The following is a 20,568-nucleotide window of genomic DNA, read 5'->3' on the forward strand; positions in this document are numbered from 1 at the left end:
TTTTTTTTTTTTTTTTTTTTTTGCAGTGCTGGGGATTAAACCCAGGGCCTCATGCATGTAGACAAGCACTCTACCACTGAGCTACATCCCCGGCCTTGACTTGGGCACTTCTTTTTTTTTTTTTTTTTTTAAAGAGGAGAGAGAGAGAATTTTTTAATGTTTATTTTTTAGATTTCGGTGGACACAACATCTTTATTTTATTTTTATGTGGTGCTGAGGATTGAACCCAGCGCCCCGCGCATGCCAGGCGAGCGTGCTACCTCTTGAGCCACATCTCCAGCCCCAGACTTGGGCACTTCCTAACTTACTTAGAGCTTCCACCTTCCTACAACCTAAATAATCATGACATCTGGTGACATTGTTTTTAAGACAGACTCTAAGTAGAATAAGTAAGCTTTTCAAACAGAAATGGAAAATTTTCTCACTCCTTGAGCAAGGTAAGGTGTTCCTTACTTCCTGTCACATACACTCATATATATAAAAATAATAGTTCTGTGTATTGTGAAGGCTTGCTCCAATCCAGGCACTATCCTGAGATATTTATGAACATTATCTTCTTGTCTTCATTTTGATGAAGAAACTAAAACTCAAAAAGGTTGTTAATTTGCTGAAGATTACCCAGCTAGAAAGTTTCAGAGGTTTAGTTAATCCCAAGGCCAGTTGACTTTATATCTTTATGATCTTTCTACTTTAATATCACCCCTCCAAAAGAATCTGAGAGTCCTTCAAAGAACCATACCAGGTCAGGGGAAGTCAGCTCCAGGAAACTAAAGGCATATTCCTTGCATCCCTTCACTCATTTTCCCTGTAGAGTTCAATAAAGAAAAGACAAGCCAATAGTCTTATCCCAAAGATACCATGGTAGGAAATACCTCAGCCTATGCCTAGGAAAGCTAATGCCCACTTAACCAAGCTCACTAAAGCAGTTTCTTCTACCTTTCACTTCTTTGACCACTTGATTTCTCCTTCCCCAGGTTCCTATTTGCCTTCCAGCTATTCTTTCTCCCCATATGGCAGCAAGGTCTCAGGTGGTGAAGATGCCGACAAGGCACGAGCCAGCCCCAATGTCAGTTGTAAATCCAGCTCAGAGTCCAAAGCCCTGGACATCTTGCAGCAGCATGCCAGTCACTACAAGAGCAAGTCTCCCACGGTAAGAGAAGTACAGTATTATCCAAAAATAACAGAGATCCAAAATCTTGGAGGCAGTGGGCAAGTTCAGGTCCTAACCACAGTGCAACTTGACTGACTCATCAGGGCAAGTTCTTGATTCATAGGTGTCCTGCATTTTCAGGAAATCATAATGTGGGGCTCTGGTTATATCACTCATGTATGTCTCACTCTGGTGCTTCTCTGTGTTTCCTTTCCTTTCCAGATAAATGATAAAACTTCTCAGGAGAGAGATCGGGGAGTCTGTGGGGTGGTTGGGGGTGGCAGCAGCTGTAGCAGTGTTGGGGGATCAGGCGGGGGTGATCGAAGTGTCGACCGGCCCCGTACCTCCCCTTCCCAGCGTCTGATGTCCACACACCACCACCACCACCACTTGGGGTATTCATTGCTCCCAGCACAGTACAACCTACCCTATGCAGCAGGTAAGCCTATTATCCCCTATCATCTATATTTTGGTCTGCATCCCAGTAGTAATGCTCATAGTAAGGTCCCCCCCTACATATGAATCTTTTGTCTTTTCAAGCTTCTAATCTATCCAAAGTACTTGCCTCCTGCAAATACTTATTAAAACATGACATTTATTTACTCCCTTGGAGCTGGGGGATTCTTAGACTCATCCAGAATGTTGACTTTGATATTCACAGAATAAGGAACAGGTATTCCCACAGCCAAAATAAAAGAAGCATCTATTTAATTAAAAAAAAAAAAAAAAAACTATATACTGTCTACCCCCAGCCACTGTATCTGGCCAAGAATCAGATTTTTTTTTTCAGTCAGTACCCAAAACTCAGTGGAGCTAGGAATTTAAGGGTCTCTCCTCCCTGTGTCTAGCCAGCTGTTGAAAAGGAAATGTGAAGGGGAGGTTTCTGTGAATGCCGGACTAACATGTCCTCCTACTTGCCCAGGGCTTTCTTCTACAGCCATTGTTGCCAGCCAGCAAGGCTCAACTCCCTCACTGTACCCACCCCCCAGGAGGTGAGAATGGTAAGTAATTTTTGTTTGTTTGGGGCAACATAGGGCCCAAATACCTGGATCACAGCATCCCTGTGGAGCCTAAGTGAGGGATAACTGAGGTGTCAGCAGTCTGGAAATAGTGGAATCCTGCCAAGCCTATTGTAGGACAGTCTCCTGTGAAGCTGTATGCATCTACGAGACCTGTGGCCCCTAGGGATTAATACTGGCCAGTTAATTTTCTTGGAGCGCCATCTTGTGGTTGTCATGCCAGCAAGCTAAGTGCCTGGTTACCTGTCCATGTTTCCCTTGCAGAACACCAAGTGCCCGGATAAAGTCAACTTCACGGGCCTGGACTGGCTCACCCAAGGAGGTGCTGGACGTGCCATTTAGACATCAGTTAAATGGTGTTGATCATCCTGTTTGCCGTTCCTACCATGACTGAAGGCAGACCCTTGGCTCTCTCGCCTCCACCAGACCCCTGGAACTCCCTGACCCTCCCTCTTCCTCAGGACCTGGAGAGCTGATACTTAGCAAAAATATTTATTCTCTAAGCCACATCATGGCTTTGTCACCTCTGTGGAGATGAAGGCACGGGGAGCAACCAGGGGAACAACCAGGGGAACATGGCCTCAGCCCAGAGAAGTCACTGCTCTTTTCCCCAAGGCCTTGGTCTGCTACCGGAGCAGTACACCCCCAGAGAGGGGACCCCACCCCCACCCCGCAAGCGCTGGGTAAGGTCTGAAGACAGCACAGCAGCCATACCCCCTCTACCATCATTACCACCATCATCAGTTCCTGCATCTCCCCAGTGGTTTGGGCCCTGGGAACAGACAGCATGTGGAGGAATTAGAATCTCAGGAAAAGATATTGGGGGGCTGTTTTCTCTGTGTGAAAACAAGGTCTTCAAACATAGAGGACCAGGACCCCTCCCCCCACCCCGCCGCCCAATGTGAGCACATATAAACGCTCAGAGCCTAGCCTAGAAAGGAAGACCAAGGCATTTGCCCCACCATAGCCTTGAAGCTGCCTGTCAAGCAGAGGGGCAGGGGTTTCAACACCAGCACAGGGCTCCCCAGGGATACCCTGAATGAGTTGGAGCATGAAATTGAAACTGCATCCCCACTAGGTCCTGCTGCTTCTTATCTCCCAACTCCTTGTCTTTTTCTCTTCCCTCCTAACCCCTTGGTGCTTTTCCCAGGGGGATCCCCACACTGATCTTGCCTCTTCTTTTCCACTGCTTGGCTCTTAAGACTCAGGCAGATAAAATAGTATTCCCCCAGCATGGGGAAGCTTGGAGTCTACTGGGTCACTTTAGGGCAAGACCCAGAAGGCAGGCCCTGGGAGCACCCAGCAGTTCTTGGAGATGTCCTGTGCATTCAGCCATTTGAGTAACTTCCTCATTTAGGGCTACAAATGTATACAGCCCAGTTCTGTCAACAAGTACATGACTTTATATAGCTCAATCTATAACCTCCATGTGTGCCAATATAAACTGTGTCTTTGTAACACAAGTTTTTGTTTTAGGGGCCACTGGCCATAGGAGGCCTTTTGTTCCTCAGACCCTGGGAAAATACATCCTAGCATTGCTTGTCAGAGTTGTAGTGAATTCAGTGGAGCTGTGCTTTGAGATAGCAAACATTTCTCTGCTTTCCTTAGAAATTCAGTCTCTCTGGGTCCAAGCTTTATGCTCTGTACACTGGGAAAATGATAATGATTCAGTAGCTTTATTGGAGTCACTTCTTCCCTGGAGTGTGGGAAGTATTAGCTCTTTGCTTTTGTGAGGGGTCATCTCTTTGTTCTCCTCCCCTCCTATCTTTCTTTGACCCTCTGGATTGAGAGAGAAAGATTGACAGACACTTGCCAAGGCTAGAGAATTTGTGACCAGAGTGCCAAAAGTGACAATTTAAGAGCAGGAATATGACTGTGACTTAATTTGGAGAATGAGAATAGGAGGACAGTAAGCACAATGCCCAGTTGAGGGTGGTTTCTAAAAATTCTGCAGCCCTATACATAGATGGGCCTAGGTCATTTGTCCAAGAGGAGAGCCCCTCTGATCTACAGACCTTTTCTCTAGACTCTCAAGTCCTTGTTTTTTGTTCATGTTGGGTTCTTAGCCTTCCCCAAAAGCCCCTTACTTTAGACCTGTTGACAAGGTCCCAAGCAGCCTCCCTCACAGCCATCATCCCTCTGCCTCCTGCTGCCCAGTGGGTAGTGCCCTGAATAGTGACTTCCCTTTTATCTATGGAAGTAGCTGGAAGACAGCTTCATTCCACCTAACCTGAGTCACCCCTACCAAGAGAGTGACTAAATTTCAGCCTAATTATGCCTTCCCAGGCTCCTGTGGGGTGGAGCCAAGAGCCCATCTCTGTTGTTTTAAAATATTGTGTGTTTGTATCTGTGGCGCTGGCCTGCAGCGTGCTCTGTACATATTGTAAAGAAACCGTTGGAATAATTTTCTTTCTCTTTGGGCAGGCATGGCCCCACACTCCTGCCTTTCCACTTAGTTCTGTGACACAGAAAGGAGGAACTTCTGTATTTGTAGAGCAGCCTTGGATTTTGCAGAAGGGAACAGCTGCTTCCCCCCACCCTTTAAAAAACATTTAGCTCTTTGATCCTTATATCAAAAGTCTCCCTCAAAGAGTAGGAGCTGCCCAGAAGAGCAGGTGAAAACAACAGTGGCAGAATGGCACTGCCTGCCTTCTCTTCACCCTGATCTTTCCTGGGTACAATCTTCCCTGAAATAACATGATGCAGAAGTAGAAGCAGCAGCTGTGGTGAATCCTTGACAAGTGCTAAGTGAAAGATTTGCTGTCCACCTCTCCTATATGGGGAGGAGCAACACAGGTAAGGGCTACCTGTGGCACCCATGACCTAGTCAGAGGGATGAGACACTCAACAATGATCTCTACCCCCACCAGCAGAGGCTAGAAAAGGTTACTGGTCAAGGGTCCAGACACCCAAACCAAGCCTCTCTCTGAGCCATCCCTGCCCAGGTCCCTACAAACATAGCTCCCTGGGCACTCCCATGGAAGAGAAGCTACAGGGAAAGAGGACCTCATCCCCAGGAAGGGCAGCTTGGAGAGCTGCTCTTTAGGATTCATGACCGCTTCCTCATTTAAGGTGTGCTGGTTCCCTTCATCCTCAGTCCCTGCCTTATTCATGTGTGTGTGTGCGTGCATGGAGTTTCCTTCTTTCCCCACTTTCTCCACACATCTCAAGGACAAAGAACCACACACAGACGGGTAAGAAGGCACCCAATGAGATGAAATGGTCATTTCTTGACTTTCTTCTCCAGACTCCAGGGTGTAGGGGTAGGAGAACTTAGTTTAAGGAGTTGGGGATTAAGACTACAGAAGGGCTAGAGAATTGTATAGAAGCTTTGAGGCCCCTTCATGTCACATACTTCCCCATTTGTCCCATTTCCATCCCAGTGTCTACTTTGACGCCCCCAAGATCCAACTGGGCAGCTAGTTGGCTCCAGAATTCTGGGCCTTTGTCATTTGTTTTATTACTAGGGCATCCCAGGAAGCTTTCCAGTGATACCCTGCCATGGGCTCCTTCTGAGATTGAGCTCCTCCCAGGCCCTGTCCCCCAGCCCCTCCTGCCCGAGCCCACCCGCTTGCCTTGGTGCTCAGCCCTCCCACTGGGAGCAGGTTGGGGCAAGCTGGAGGCCAGGGCTGGAGGGGCAGTGTTGCTGTTCATAGCTTTTATTCCATTGGCGTTGCTCTGTTGGATTTAATTTCAGTCTTCCTGATTGTTCCCTTCTGTAAAAGTGTAAATTACCAAGTTCCTTGTTTTTTTTTATATATATATATAAATATATATATATACAAACTGTACTCTTTTTGCCTTTGTACATTCAGGCAAGAAGAGAAAATAAATCTTTTTAAGAGACAATCACAAATCTGTGAGGGCTGCTGGTTATTTCTCCTGGAGTTTGCTGCTAAGCTGCCTCTTCCTTCCTCCGAACTTTTCTGTTTTCCCTCAGCTTTCCCAGTCTTCTGGTCCTGCTACATGTGCATCCTCAGCTTCCCTGGCTAATGGCAAGCTGTTGAATCTAGTGTCCCAACTACCTGCCCTGTAGCCCTTTCCTGCCCAGCATTGTTTTCTGACTTGGTCACTGGCTTAGCCCAGAAGCTCTGTCCTAGCCTCTCCTCTTTTCACCCTTAGACCCCACTCACCAAAGTGGCTTTGGACCCCTTGGTATTCTGGGACCAATCTCCCAGAGGCCCTAGTTTGGATGCTCACCCAAGAACTATGCAGCTGGGAGCTCTCTACCTAAGAGTTTGCACTACTTGAACCCGCCTGGGGGGTTAGGAATGACTGGAAAAGGACTCCTATTGCTCTACCCATCCCACCCTCACACATTCCAGTCTCCAAAGTGCTCTGCTCCAGAGCCCAGAGAATCATTCTTTGCTGGTGGACTCCTATGTTACCCCATCAGAAAAAGGGCTAAGGGGTTATGGATCAAGAGCATTTGATCAGAATTTAAAAGGGTGGTATCTTCTGAAACACAGCCCAACCAAACCATTATTCCCCATTTCTCCTTTCCTCTACCTTCCTACTTCCCTGCTTTTTTTCCCTTTGCCTCTACTTCCTTTTCTTAATTGGCTTTGGAATTGAAATATATTTTTAAATTATTTGTTGTATTTATTGAATAAAGTTTTTAATGTCCCTGTTCTTAAATTTAGACTTAGTTTGCCTTTCACATCTCTATCCCTCTCTCCACCCTCCCCCCAAAAAAATTCTACCAAGTTGCTTTTTTAACTGGAGTTCAGACTTTGAATACCAAAATTTCTTTCCTGCAAAGCTATTTTTTGGGAAATCTTGACAGGGTACCTGGATTTCCAATTCAGTCCTTCCTTTTATCTCTGCAACAGGAACCACCAACAGATGGCAGGAGAATCTCAAGCATCTTTCCTGTCCATTCTGCTAACTTTGGAGGAAAAAGTAAAGGACTGAGAGGTTTTCCCTTATCCTTTCTACTAGCAGATTCCTTGGATTTAACATCTGAATCCTAAACTGCCTATGTCCCCTTTAGGCTGCCCCTAGAAATCATCTGCTTAATGGGGGACAGCTTTTAGCCACTCTGATTTCAATTTAATGTGTCTAGTCCCAGACTTGTTCTAATACTACTATGTGTGGGGAGTGGGGGTATTGACTCAGGTCTTTTAAGGAATACCTACTTGGTTATTAGGTTAATGGTTTGGCCCAGAATAAAACACAAGTAAGCTCTGTGAAATACGGTGTGAAAATTGGCCAGAGACCCACATATAAACTTAAGAATCAAGAGTAGTTACAAAGCTATAGGAGGTATAGGAAGTAGGAAAAAAAAAAAAGAGAGAGAGAGAGAGAGAGAGAAACAATAGGGAACGTTATGTGGCAGTTCCATGCAAAAGCCAAAAACCCAGTTTTAGAACTCAGACTTGTAATATAAAAGGAAAAACAATTTGGATCCTAGGGAGAGAGCCTCTATTAGACGAAGCTGATTTTGTACATGCCTCTCTAGGGGGCTCTCGCAATGTGTCTTAGACTCCTAGCAACCCCACGTTTCACAGTATAACACAGCCCCAGAGACCTTGGCCAGCTTATCTGCCCTACTGCATTGCAGCTTTCTCCTTGAGAAGCATGTTTGCACACCCCTATTAAGTTAGGCTCTGGGCTCAAAAGTCAGTAGTGGTAAGAAGTTGGTCCTGGTACAGGAATAAAGAACAGACCAACCATAACTTTAAATCAGTTTATTGACACAGTAACACAACACACTTTCCTCCCTGACACCCCCACTTCCCTTCACCCAGCCTAGATCTCCTGCCCCTTCCTTTCCCCTTAGAACAAGCTATTCAATGAAACAGAAAAGAAGGAGCCACTTTTAGCCCCTTTTCCTATTACCTCTAGGCCCTGCAGGACAAGGTATTAAAGCACTGCTCAGAACCTGTTAGGGGCAGTCAGCACTATGCTCAGCCAGCCAGAGGCATTAGGTCCCTAAGAACAGATTCCCCACGATTCCCAGGCCCTGAGTTGCTATTTCTTCTCTCTGCTCTTTGTGACCCTAGGAAGGAGACCTTGGAGCCTGAGCCACAGGAGCAAGAACTCCTGGCAATAGTTTGAGAGTTGGAATTTAGTTAGTGTTTCTTAAGGCCCAGGCACCCCAAAAAAAGCCCTGTCATGGGAGTGAACTTCAATGCCCTATTTAAAATGCACTGATAACATTAAACAGATTAAGCCAGCTTAACCAAATGCCAGAATAACACTAAGCTGTAAAGGAGGAGGGGTCAGACCTGCTTACACCAGGCCAGACACAAATGCACACAGAAAAGCCCAGGTGGAGTCAAAAAACAACCCAAGGACACTGCCCAAAAGCCTATTCAGGAGCCCCTGGGGTGACAGGAAGCAAAGAAAAAAAATACATTAAGTCTTAAAAACCAAAACAGAAAGCCCAACAGTAGGGGAACCTGAGCCTGACAGTGCTGTCCACCAGCCCTTGCCCCTGGACCCAGATAGCCCTTCCCCCTCTAGGCAATGTCCTCCCCTAGGCTAGATAGAGCACATCACACAGCGCAGTTTAAAAAGCTTCTAATGCCAGTTCATAAACATCTTCATTTACTATTGGTGATTACATGTGAATAATATGTTTATACTGTTCTTTATGGAAAACAATTTCAACGAGTCAACTCCAAGAACACAATAGGCAACCCTCACCCTGAGCCCCTCAGCGTCCTTCCCTAGACAGTAAGGAGCCCTCTTCTCCTCTGTCCCAAGGCTGCCTAACTTCCCCTCTTCCCCCACTGTGGCTCTTGGGCAAAGCATCCTCTATGACCATTAGTCCTCATCGGACAAGTTCTGGTCCAGGGGGTAAACCATGAACATCACATCTGGCCGAGAGGGGACGCAGGGATGACCTGGACGCACAATCTCAAAGCCCAAGAAGCTGAAGGTCTTCAGGAGTGGAGCTGTAGAAGATAAGAGCATAAAAAGGATTCTGATGAGAAAAACAAGGACAGGCTTAAAATCAAAGGAAAACTCCAAAAGAAATGGAACAAACAAGGTTGTTAGTAATCCTTGGGCAACTCCCTTCCACGCCTGATTTGCCAGGGGCAGGTGGTGGCAGACACCAGTAATCCCAGATACACTGGAGGCTGAGGCAGGAGGATTCTAAATTCAAGGCCAACCTGGCCAACTAGAAAGACCCTGTCTCAAAATTTTAAAAAAAGCAACTCAGAGATAAAACTGTCCTGGGTTCAATCCCTGGTACTAGGTGGGGGAAGGAGGAGTCCCTACTTACTAAACAGGAACCCTGTATCCTCCTCCCCAGACCCTGCTGCGCAGCCTGGAAGTCTTTGGCTGCTTTGACTCCTCACCTCTGTCTTCACGGCCCTTCCTGAAGCAGATGAAGACATAGTTTACTTTCATCTTCTCTTCAGCAAACTCTAGCAGTGCTAACAATCTGTAAGAAGCAAAGAAAACTAATCAGGCCCTCCTACTCCAAACCGTCAAAAAGAGGGGTTTTCTGAGCCAAACCGCCAGCAATATAATATAGAAGCTCCAGAGAAGGTTCTCATTTTGAGATCTTGAGAGCCCCGAGTTCAGAAAAAAATAAGCCACACAGAGTCTTAAGAAAAATGTTATTGAATTATCTCTTCCTGTGACTAGTTCATCATTTGAAAGTAACACTGACCATCTTAACTAATGCAGTTCATAAGTCAGAGCTTGAGACCTAGAAAAAGAACCCAGTTCTCCAGAGATTACTGCCAACTTTGATAAGGTCACCTGCCACTGAGCAGGATACTGTGGGCCCTGCCATTGCCTATTTTCTCAAGAAACTAGAGCCAGAACTCTGTCCTCAGGACTGCTGCTTACATGGGCTGCTTGGAGGGCCTTGCCCAGTCCAATGGAATCCCACGGTATCTGCACCACTGTAAGGTGGCTCAAGAGAGACTTGGTATCTGCTTGGAAGCATGAACCAGGGGGTGATTAACTAGTAGGCATTTGGTTAATGTGATAAAGATCTGCTTTAATTATAACCTAGAGCAGGCCTGTTTTATTGGCTAAAAATAACCTGTTACAAAATGGAATCTACTTGGGAAATCTAGAGCTAGGGAAGAAAGCATGGACTTTGGTTAATTATCCCAGTAAACATAGGTCTGGGGACCTTCTTTTCCTCATTTGTTCCTTTCCCTTAGCACTTGCTCCTTACCCTTCTTTGCTCCCATCAGCTAATAATCCATCTGGGATTTCTACAAACAGACTCTGGCTGGACAGGACTGCATCCCAGCAAGAGACCTTCACCTCGGTGACCTCATATTGGAAGTGGACAATGTGAGGTTTTCCATCATTCACAGGGAGGTCCTGGGTCACAGTGAGCTTCTCGTCCTGGGAAGGAAAGCAGGACAAAGGACCATATCACTGCTGCCTCTGGCATGTCATATACTTTCTAACTAGGTGGAACTAGGAATCCCTTAGGCCAAAAGAGGGCATAGGACAAGAGGGTATGCTGGAAATATAGACCCACATCTGGCTAAGTGAAGCCATTGTTAAAACCAGTTGATGTTAAGAAGGGAAATGTATATTGAAGCATATACCAGGTACCAAGTATGGTGCACAATATGGTCCCATATATTAGTTTGACAAACACTTAAGGTGAGCATTAGTATTTCCATCTTAAATCTGACATTTAAGAACAATTAAGAATATCAACCAAAGCTCTCAAGGTAATAAATGACAAAGCTGAGATTCCAACCTAGGTCTGATTTGAAAGCCTATACCCCCCCCCAAAAAAAAAAAAAAAACATGTTCTTTCCCTTCCCTCTGAAAGGACATTTGTGACGGTTTGGCTGGGGACTTGACCAACCAAAACCTGCTTTCAGGTGGACTGTACAATTCATATTATCACAGTGTCAAGAAACTAGAACTTAGCTGTCCTGCTAACCTTCCATCCCAGTCTTAGAAGCCAAACCAACTTCTGGGCCTCAGTCACAGCAGATCAAAAGGCAGCAAATGGTGCCTCCCTCTAAAACTCCTGAAAAGCCACATAGCAGCCTCAGCTGAAGAGTCCTTCCCAGTCCCACTACTGGCCTGGAAGACTATGAAAGTGACAGCTCCCTCTGAGCAGCAGCTCAATGGTATCTGAGAACTCTGCCCACAGATTCCCATCCCAAGTTCTTCCTTACCTTATATATTAGAGCTGAGAGAGAAGGATCCCTGCCGCCCCCTCGCCCACCGGGGATCTTCGACAGTGGGTGAGGGGCATCAGGAGCACCACAGAGGCCCCGGAACAATGTGCCTGCAGCACTGGAGCTGGGGACAGTTACTCAAAGGCAAAATACTACTGCAAGAGAAAGAGAAGATAATACAGTAAATGCCAAAACTTGAAAATTTAACTCAAATCCCACCCCAACCTTTCCCCTAAACAAGTGTTCTAAAGGCCACACCATTGCCCCAGTTCTTCCAAAATTGCCATTGCTCTCTTGAAGGAGCCCACCATCATGAAGAGAGAGAAAAATTCCTGAAGGCCCAAGGGAGTTCAACTGCATATGTCTGACAAGGGGAACACCTATCAGATATCTTCATACAAACACTGTGGCACTGGCCATATATCGTGGAAGGAACCACCAGATGCTAGCTTGCCTAGTAGGACTCCAGACCTGTGCCCTGCACCGGTACCCCTCCTAAGCCACCAATGCCTCAACAACCTATGAGGCAGAATCACAAAGCCTACATTCAGGCTCAGGAGAGGCAGATGGACTTTGGGAAGTACTGTGTCCTTGAGGAATTCCCAAGGCTACGTTCCAGTGATGGCCCCATCCTCCATCTGAACAAAGGAATTAGAATGAGAAATCACCTACTGCACATTCCTCTAGGGTTAAGAACAAAATTAAATACGGAGATTTGGCTCCCAGAACAATATAACTATGTCTGACTTTGTCCCTGATCTGCCACCAAATGCTGGGCCCACTTGCCTCTCTTTGCTAGTCACTTCATGACCCAAATGTGGGAATGTAGTCAGAACAGATACTCAGTTGTAGGAAAGGGGCATGCTGGGAAAAGGTAATATATGCTGTGACCTGAATAAGGAAGCCAACAATCAGATGGACTACAGAAAGTCAAAAGCCCTTACAGGAGCTCTCCATCACACCCAGGTACCCTTACTGGGCACCATGACTTCCATGGAGATCCAATGGGACTCCAGATCTGTTCCACTACCTTCTTTGAATGGCTCCTTAAGCTGACCCCCAAGCCAAGGGCAAATGAAGCAAGACTTCATTCTGCTTGTCCACCAGGACTAAGCAACAGGTCTATCCTTTAGCCATCATATACCAGCCTCAAGATAACTGGAAGGTGGTGGACAGAAGTGTTGTCGTGGTGTGCTGGAACTAGCAAGCATTCCAGTTGAGACTAGAAATCTAAACCCATCATTGCTCAGCTTCTATGGTCTCCAGATTTTAACTGGAGGCCTAAAAGGATAACTGAGAATTTCCTTGGGAAATGGAGTTCCCAGAGAAATATCTGTAAGCCTGAAGTAGCATTAATATCTAGGGATTATAAACCCATTCCCTACCTCTTGCCTATTCTGGAAAACCTTGGGGCATCCTCATCTCTACACTTAGCCTTTAAGTGAAAGGGCAGCTACACTTAACTTACACTGTTTTCAAATCTCTGTGCCTCTGAGGTTTGCCTGAAGGAGTTACTTTCTGCTGGGGACAATAAATTATTATATTTTCCCTTCCAAAGTTTTAAGGGGCAGAAGAATACTGTCCAGGCAAACAAAAAAATAAAACAAGTGTGAGGGGTTTCCCTACACAATGGTGCACTCTACATACCATTCCCTTCTCATTCCCCAGTGCCCCTTTTGGCATATAATGAGGTTCCTTTAGAAACACTAGGAAGACTGGGCCACTGGAGAAAGCTGGCCTTCTTGCATTGATCAGCAGGGTTACCCAAGAACTGGGCAAATCCCCTCTGGAATGGATACCAGAAGAATTGCTTGGATTCACAATACAACTAGATCCAAAGCCTTGAAATTCTAAAATTTTGGGGCCAGACTCCCACTTCTCAGAAGAAATGTTTCTCAAAACTGTTTTGGTTTTTTGGTTTTTTTTTTAAGTTGTAGATGATTTTTATGTGGTTCCTAGGATCGAACCCAGTGCCTCATACATGCAAGGCAAGCGCTCTACCACTGCCCTCAAAACCATTTTTTAAAAAGTATTTATTTTTTAGTTGTATTAGTTTAAATACCTTTATTTATTTATTTTCACGTGGTGCTGAGAATCGAACCCAGGGCCTCACGCGTGCTAGGTAAGCACTCTACCACCGAGCCACAACCCAGGCCCCAAAAACCATTTTTTACATGAGTGATTTACACTGAACCTCTGCCCTGCATTCCAACCAATATCTTCATTCTTGGCTAATTTGCACTTGTAAACAATAGAAACAAGCCAGGCACAGTGGCACATGCCTGTAATCCTGGCAACTAGGAAAGCTGAAGCAGGAGGAATGCAAGTTCAAGGCCAGCCTCAGCAACTTAGTGAAGCCCTAAGCAACTGAGAAAGAAAGAAAAGAAAAGCAGAAGCAATAGGGGCAATCCCCTGAAAAGATCAGAATATTGTGGGGAATTTGTTTTACATACAGAATCCCTCCTTTTTTTTCTTGAAATAATCTCTGAAACCTGCCCTGCGTCCCGCACTAACCTATAATAAACTAGTGATATTTCTGGTTTCCTGATCTTTCTAAATAAATGCAACATGTCCATCCTATGGTAGTAAATAATTTAATTCCCTACTCTCACACATAAGGATTCTGGAGAGGCTTTGCTCCTCCCCCACAAAGTGCAGAAAGAAGCATGTGTTTGAATGGGGGTGGAGTATGTCAGGACTCCACACTGGGATCCAGTTCCAGTTCCCTCAGAGAAACAGCTGGGGTTTAGGATAAGCTTGTTTGACAGTAGATGACAATAATTATCTTCTTCAGCCATTATAAAGCATCTGTTATTAGATACTTGTAATTAATGACAAATTGCTTCTCTGAAAGAAAATCTGACTGTCATTTCCTAGATGAGAAGGAAAGGAGGATGGGTATATATGCAGTAGTTTAAGTAATTAACAGGCATGTACTGGGCATGGTGGTGCGCACCTGTAATCCCAATGGCTCTGAAGGCTAAGGCAGGAGGATCACAAGTTTGAAGTCAGTCTTAGCAATTTTGTGAGGGCCTAGGCAACTTAGAGAGACCCTGTCTCAAAATACAAAAAAGGGATGGGCGGGGGGAAGGAGTGGGAGGGACAAAGAGGGTATTATGTATCCAGCATCCAGGGCAAGTCAGGAGATGATGGAAGATTGGAGGCTTTTGTACCTTTTATCTTCTCAGGTGTTACAGGACATGCCCTTAGAAACAGTCCTCAACAACAACAAAAAAAAAACGAAACAGTCCTCAAGATATAAATGAGAGCTACCATATTATATCCTGCTGCTTCTAATTTAAAGCATTTGTGAAACTCCTATCTGAAGTGTCCTTAACAGATCATAATTTCATACACTGACTACCAACAGGCAATATATGCAGCATGTATTCCTGGAAACATTGATGCTAAATCAAATTTGTATAATTTAAATCCTGTTTTTAAATATCTGGAGTACTTATTATTTAAAAGAATTAAATCACTTCCAGTTGATTTTATCAGTTTTGAATATATATATATTTTTTTTTTTGGGGGGGGGGTGATGGTGCTAGGGATCGAACCCAGGGCCTTGTGCATCAAGGCAAGCACTCTACCAACTGAGCTATCTCCCCAGCCCCCTTGAATTTTATATTTGGTTTGCTCAAAGAAGGGTACCTGCTGCTACACAGAATTGAGATTTAATATAAAAGTAATTCTGTAACCACAGAATCTAACAAACACTTGAATTCAAATACTCTGATAAATTTTGATCAGGTTTCTCTTCAATCAGTGGCCTCCTCAACCTATTCAAAGTCTGCACCCTTTTTCTCATTTTAATACCTACTAGAGATCAGATGGCTTTGGTATTACCTACCTTTGATATTAAGTAAGAGACATAAAAATCACATTTCCAGTATTATACATTCATTTCCCTCTTAACTACTTCTGACCCATTCATGTCTCAGGCCCTGCTTCACAAAATACTCAGAATGTCCTTATTTCCCTCACAGAGGCTGCTTTTACTCTAAGACTAGGAATATCTCTGATGACTAATCCTTATGTAAAGAGAGACCAATTCAGGGCTACCATCACACTTAACAAAAAAGAAACAGGAAGAAAGATGGGAGGTGATGGCCACCTTCAGACAAGTGTGACCATACAGGCTGATTCTCAGCTGCCAGTTCCCCCTTCTGAGACAGGGGCCTTGGGCAAATGCCAGACTAAAGTCATTTCACTAGGGCTGTTATGCATTCCAAAGGGAGTCTACTTGCTATGCATAATTATAAGAAAATGACATCACCAATCTGAATCACAGGCTAAAAGCAAAATTGGTTTTGGTTTATTCTCCACAAGAAACACATGTATGGTAGCAGCCAGAATATCTCTGCCCCTAAGGTTTGCCTATCATACAGCTGATGGTGTGATACATCTTCTACCAAAAGTAAATACAATCACATGTGCTATCAAAGGCAGCTGCATGGCTAGGATATCCTAATTTTTAAAAAAAAGATCTCAATTTTTTTCACTGCAATCTAGTATTATACTGTATTGTAAGCTCATCACAGTCTCCAGCCGCTTTTCCCAGGATAAAATTATTTCATTTTTCATATTGTATCAAAGACCTAGGAAATTTTCTGAAGGCTTATACAAAGCATTTTCTGCTGCTGCTAACAGGAAAACTACCTGTCTGTTCACTTAAAGTAACAAGATTCTTGCTAATCTAATGACATTTTTAATCTATAGTTTTCCATCAGCCTTCCAAACCATGGCATCAATTTGAATCAACACTGTATTGTTTCAAAAAGGGATGAAATACTTTTTCTTAAAAATGAACATTTGTAATATCCTTCTATCCCCTCCTCAGTACCCCCCACCTTTTTTTCCCCCTAAGCTGCTCTGGTGCTAAATTTGGATTTCTTGGCAGAATGAGAAATTGCTATTATTAGTCCACACTGTTTTCTGAAGCATCCAATCTGGAGGAATTCCTGATTATACAGGAGTTTCTTTCTCTCTGTAGGGTATTCTTGAAGGCACATCTTAGGAAAACTGGTTCTTCCACCCTACACTCAAAAAGCCATAATGCCAATAAACAAGGAAAATCAAATTCTTTGGAAAATCCCATTACCCACAAAACTGTGAAGCTACTCGAGGTAATTCTGATATGCTTTTTGTACCCTGCTCACCTCCACCTTCAAAAAACCACCTGTAGAACCAAATGCTTCTCCCCCAAAGTCCATGAGTAGACAGAATGATAATAACATGGCTATAAAGCCAGGGCTAGCTTTTCTCCAAATACCGTACTGTCAAAAGATATGAAACAAGCCCTAGACAGATACTGTCTCCCTGCCCCTCCAAGTCCAGACAGAGAAAGGCCAGGAAGCTTGATTTCCTCTTGGATTTAAACCTGATATTCAAAAAATATAATGAAGGGGCTTGTATTTCCGTCTTCTTCCCTCCCCCACCATCAAGAATTTTGACATTTTGGAAGCACCAATCAGAACAACACTGGAAAGGAAGAGCCTTGTTTTCTAAACATATTGCAAGCTTTTCAACTATTTCTTCCAGGAAACTAAGCCTCCACCTCCTGCATTTTTCACTGGAGCCAGGGAAGCTGGAAATCCCATCCCCCACCCAATGGGAGCTAAACTTCCAGCCAACTCCCCCTCTCTGCGGATACAAAACACCAACAACACTGACTGGGAAGAGCATCCGGCTCTTATCGGAATCCCTAGTTAGGACTCTTTACAGGATTTCTTTTAGAAAGTTAGAGGCAGGCCAGAGGAGGCTGGGAAACAGGATTGCAGTAACTCAAAGAAACCAGACACCCTGCACACCCCACCCCACCCCACCCCCAGGCCAAAGTGGAGGAGCTTCATCCAAGGCCCAGCTCCAGCCCAGGCCCTGGCAGGGCAGCTGGCTCCTCCCTCCACTTGCCTCTCACATAGCCAAGCCACTCAAATTACCCACACACTAAGCAAGGGCCCTGGAGACAAGCAAGCCTGTTTTGCCACTTAGGAAGCTGGAAAGAATTTTTAAGCTAAGCTAACCCAATCTCTCCCCCCACCCCGTAAGCATGTAAACACATGTAAGCACACTAGCTAAGGCAGAACTAGAACTCAGATCTCTCACACTCATTCAGTGAGGACCCTTATATGTTGGTCCCAAGTGCTCAACTCTGAGCTCAGCCTGGAAAGGACTTGGCATCTAGACCACATGAGTACAGAGGACTCTATAGACTTACTGCTCGGCCACCCCACCTTCCGGAGACCCCACCTTCTAGAGAACATAGAAAATTCATCTCACATACATACCCCTTGAGCAGGTTTTGCTGTAGGTTCCTCTGCTTCCCTCCACCCCTACACTTCAACCTGTTTTCTCTCCTACCTGCCCTCCATCTTCTACACAAGGCCCTCCAAACCACAGTTAACACCTTTTGCACCATTCAAGTGTCTATCCACCTCCACCTCCTCAGCTCCAGAAGGACTGGGTTATAGAAGATGGAAGGAAAGGGGAATGCAATGAGGGTTGGATGTGGATAGCCTCAGAAAAGGAAAACATAAAAGCAGAATGGGATTGTAGGTAAGAAGGGCTTAGGAGGCAGAGATAAAAGTCAAAAAGGAACAAACCAGGAATAGGGAGTGAGTTTTCTTTCAGTGTATGCAGAAAAGAAATGAAGGTGGGAAGACTAGATAAGAGTTTAAGAATTGAGGGAAGAAAATGGCTAATGGCTGAGAACCCAGTAACTGAAAGAGAATTTAAGAAGCTGTTGCATGTATCTCGGGTTCTTCTGGATAGTGCCTGAGAAAGACTGAGAAATCCCTGAGGAAGATTAGGCCCTTTTCAGTAAAGAAGAGACGACACTCACTAAAGGAACGTAATGATAAAAGTTAAAAAGTCTTTTGAAAGAAGAGAAGCAGGGTTTTTCAACTTCATTGGAAAGAATTGCCCGGGGAGCTATAAAAAATACATGCCAATAACCAGCCCTACCCTTGGACAGTTAGAGCAATCTGTGAAGATGGGGCCCAAGTGACTTTTTCAAATGTGCAGTAGGGATGAAAAATATTAAGATGCAAGAAAATTGAAAACCCAGTTGGAATATATAAGGATGGTGCTGATTAATAGGAAATGTTATGCTGGAGACCATTTAGTAAGAAGGGAACCATGAGTGGCAATTATAGCCCTATGTGAAGAAAAGCAGTAAGGCTATATTTATAAGAGAAAAGTAGAGCTTAGTTTAGTAAGGACCATGGCATGGTTTAAAGAGGATTTACAGGGAATGGATCTGCTTACAAAATAATGAGGCCTTACAGATGGGCAGAAGCCATAAGGGCAAATCTGAAGACAAAGGGTCTGGTGTGAGGAACTAATGAGCACAGCAACAAGTCTAGAGGAAAAATGAGGAAGGGAATTGGGTCTAAATTGCAAACAGAATTCACTCTGATGCAGAGGAACAACCAGGGCTAAAAACTTGAGAATGAGGAAATTATGGAACCATTTCAGAGAACAGTATCTGGGGCAGAATTTTGGGATATATTTGAGGGTGATAAGTGAGAAGAAACTGCCTAGAAAAAGAAAAGAGAAAGAAATTTTGAGTAATGAAGTCTGCTTAACTTAGGCAGGGGAAGGATAAAAGGATTCAAGTTTAGATATCCAGTGTCTATTTAGTATATTCAGTATTTAGATATCCAGTATCTCAGTTGCAGAAAGATATGCACCTTTCTCTTCATTTAATGCAGAGAAACTGGAATTGGGTTTGGGGATGGAAACTTGCTAGGTGCAGTGTCCAGAGTACAGGGCCTGATATGAAGGCATTGGATGTCCAAGGAAAGGAGGTGTTCCTTGAAAGTCTTTACTGGAAGAAGTACAGGGCTAAGTTCTGTGATCTGATAATCTTTAAGATGTGGTTCTGTGGGCTAGGGATATGCTTTTGCCTAGCATTCATGAAGCCCTGTGTTCAATCCCCAGCACTGCCCCTACCCCCCCCCCAAAAAAAAAAAAAGATGTGGCTCAATTAAGGTGAGAAAAGTTAAGAGTTAAGTTGAGATCCAGCTAAGAGAACGTATTTAAAGGATTTAAAGGAAAGAAGAGAAGCAGGGTTTGGGACACCCTTAGGGAGAAAAGGACAAGAACCCACTTCAAAGTATTTGAGGAAATAAAAGGAATGATACTGGAAGACAAGGGAAATGAGCCCTGAGAGAGGAGTGTGGAAGGAGGAAAGGAGAGAAAAGATGAAGCTGGAGTGAGGTGCCAAAAGGAGGGCTGGGCATCTTTGTAAAGACCATTAGTTAGGGTGGGGGGTAAGGGGTCTAGTTGAGAACTGAAGGATGGAACCTGACTGGTGGGAGAGAAGCAGTGACAAGAGAGGGGTCTGGTTGGTTGGGGCGTGCAGTTTTCACTAGAAAGCAGATTCAAAGCGGGGTCAAAGACTTACATGGGGAGTAAAAATATATATACGGGGAGGATATGGAGGAGGCGGGGATATTCGGGGTATCTATTGGAAGGATAAAGCCCAGTGGGGATAAAGGGACACCTTTAAGGAGGGCACAAGAGACCTGACTGAAAGATTGGGTCGGGGTTTGCGGGAGCTTTAGAGAAGGAGGAGGCCCGGATGAGGGGGATGGGCCGGGCTGGAGGGAGGGGGCTAAAAGACGGAAAGAGGCCCAGTTTCAGGTCTGGATCTCAGACGGGGTGGCTGAAGTGGGGAAGGGTCCGGTGGAGGCGGATGGAGCCCTGTCGGGGACCTACTGTGGGGGGTACGGAGACCAGCTGGTTGATGGGGGAGGAGGCCCTCTAGAGCCGAAGTAGAGAGGATGGGGGCGGGGAGCCTGGGCCGGGCCGTTACCTGTCCTGGGTGTTTATCATCCTCGGCGGCTCTGCTCAGGGTGGGAGGAGGCGGCGCAGGGAGTGGGTAGGTGGATGAGTGGGTGGGTGTGGGGTCGCGCGCGCGGGCCGATCTCGGCGGGCTAAGTCCCTGTCAGGCCGCGGGCCGAGAGCCCTCCTCCTGCCTCAGCGAGCGCCTGCCTCCAACTGACCCTCCCCGGCCGCCGCCGACGCTGCAACCGCCCCGCCCCCAAGTGGCTCATCTGCATAGCCCCACCCCGGAGCCGCGCGGTGTCCTGGGAAACTGGGGCCCACAACAAAGGGCAAAGCACCGCCCCACCTCCGCGCAGGCGCTCCTGGGGTGGATAGCGCTGGATAGGGATGCGGGTAAGGGGCTTCCGGTTAAAGGCTGCTTTTAGGGAGAAGCCGTAGCCCAATTGGTGGCGTGGCCGTGCACGGTAGCCTGAATGATGCATTG

General features: G+C 45.4%; 2 protein-coding genes across 3 annotated transcripts in view; one reads left to right on the forward strand and one right to left on the reverse strand.

Annotated features, from left to right (window-relative positions):
* Znf609 (zinc finger protein 609) overlaps positions 1–6,807 on the forward strand; it is a 196,095-nt gene extending 189,288 nt beyond the window's left edge. For both annotated transcript variants that reach the window (XM_026384807.2, XM_026384808.2), the window contains exons 7-10: positions 975–1,150; positions 1,373–1,589; positions 2,073–2,151; positions 2,434–6,807. In XM_026384807.2, the coding sequence (XP_026240592.1) occupies positions 975–1,150; positions 1,373–1,589; positions 2,073–2,146 (467 nt within the window). In that variant the 3' untranslated portion in view covers positions 2,147–2,151; positions 2,434–6,807. The remainder of the gene's footprint in view (positions 1–974; positions 1,151–1,372; positions 1,590–2,072; positions 2,152–2,433) is intronic.
* Positions 6,808–7,844: 1,037 nt separating this feature from the next.
* Positions 7,845–20,330, reverse strand: Oaz2 (ornithine decarboxylase antizyme 2). Its single transcript, XM_026384798.2, is given in 6 exon segments — positions 7,845–9,071; positions 9,480–9,565; positions 10,316–10,491; positions 11,289–11,369; positions 11,371–11,446; positions 20,113–20,330. Coding segments are annotated over 6 exon segments (570 nt in total). The 5' UTR covers positions 20,133–20,330; the 3' UTR covers positions 7,845–8,940.
* Between the last annotated feature and the right edge of the window lie 238 nt (positions 20,331–20,568).

This window comes from Urocitellus parryii, chromosome 6, assembly GCF_045843805.1.
Source record: "Urocitellus parryii isolate mUroPar1 chromosome 6, mUroPar1.hap1, whole genome shotgun sequence".
Taxonomy (NCBI): Eukaryota; Metazoa; Chordata; class Mammalia; order Rodentia; family Sciuridae; genus Urocitellus; species Urocitellus parryii.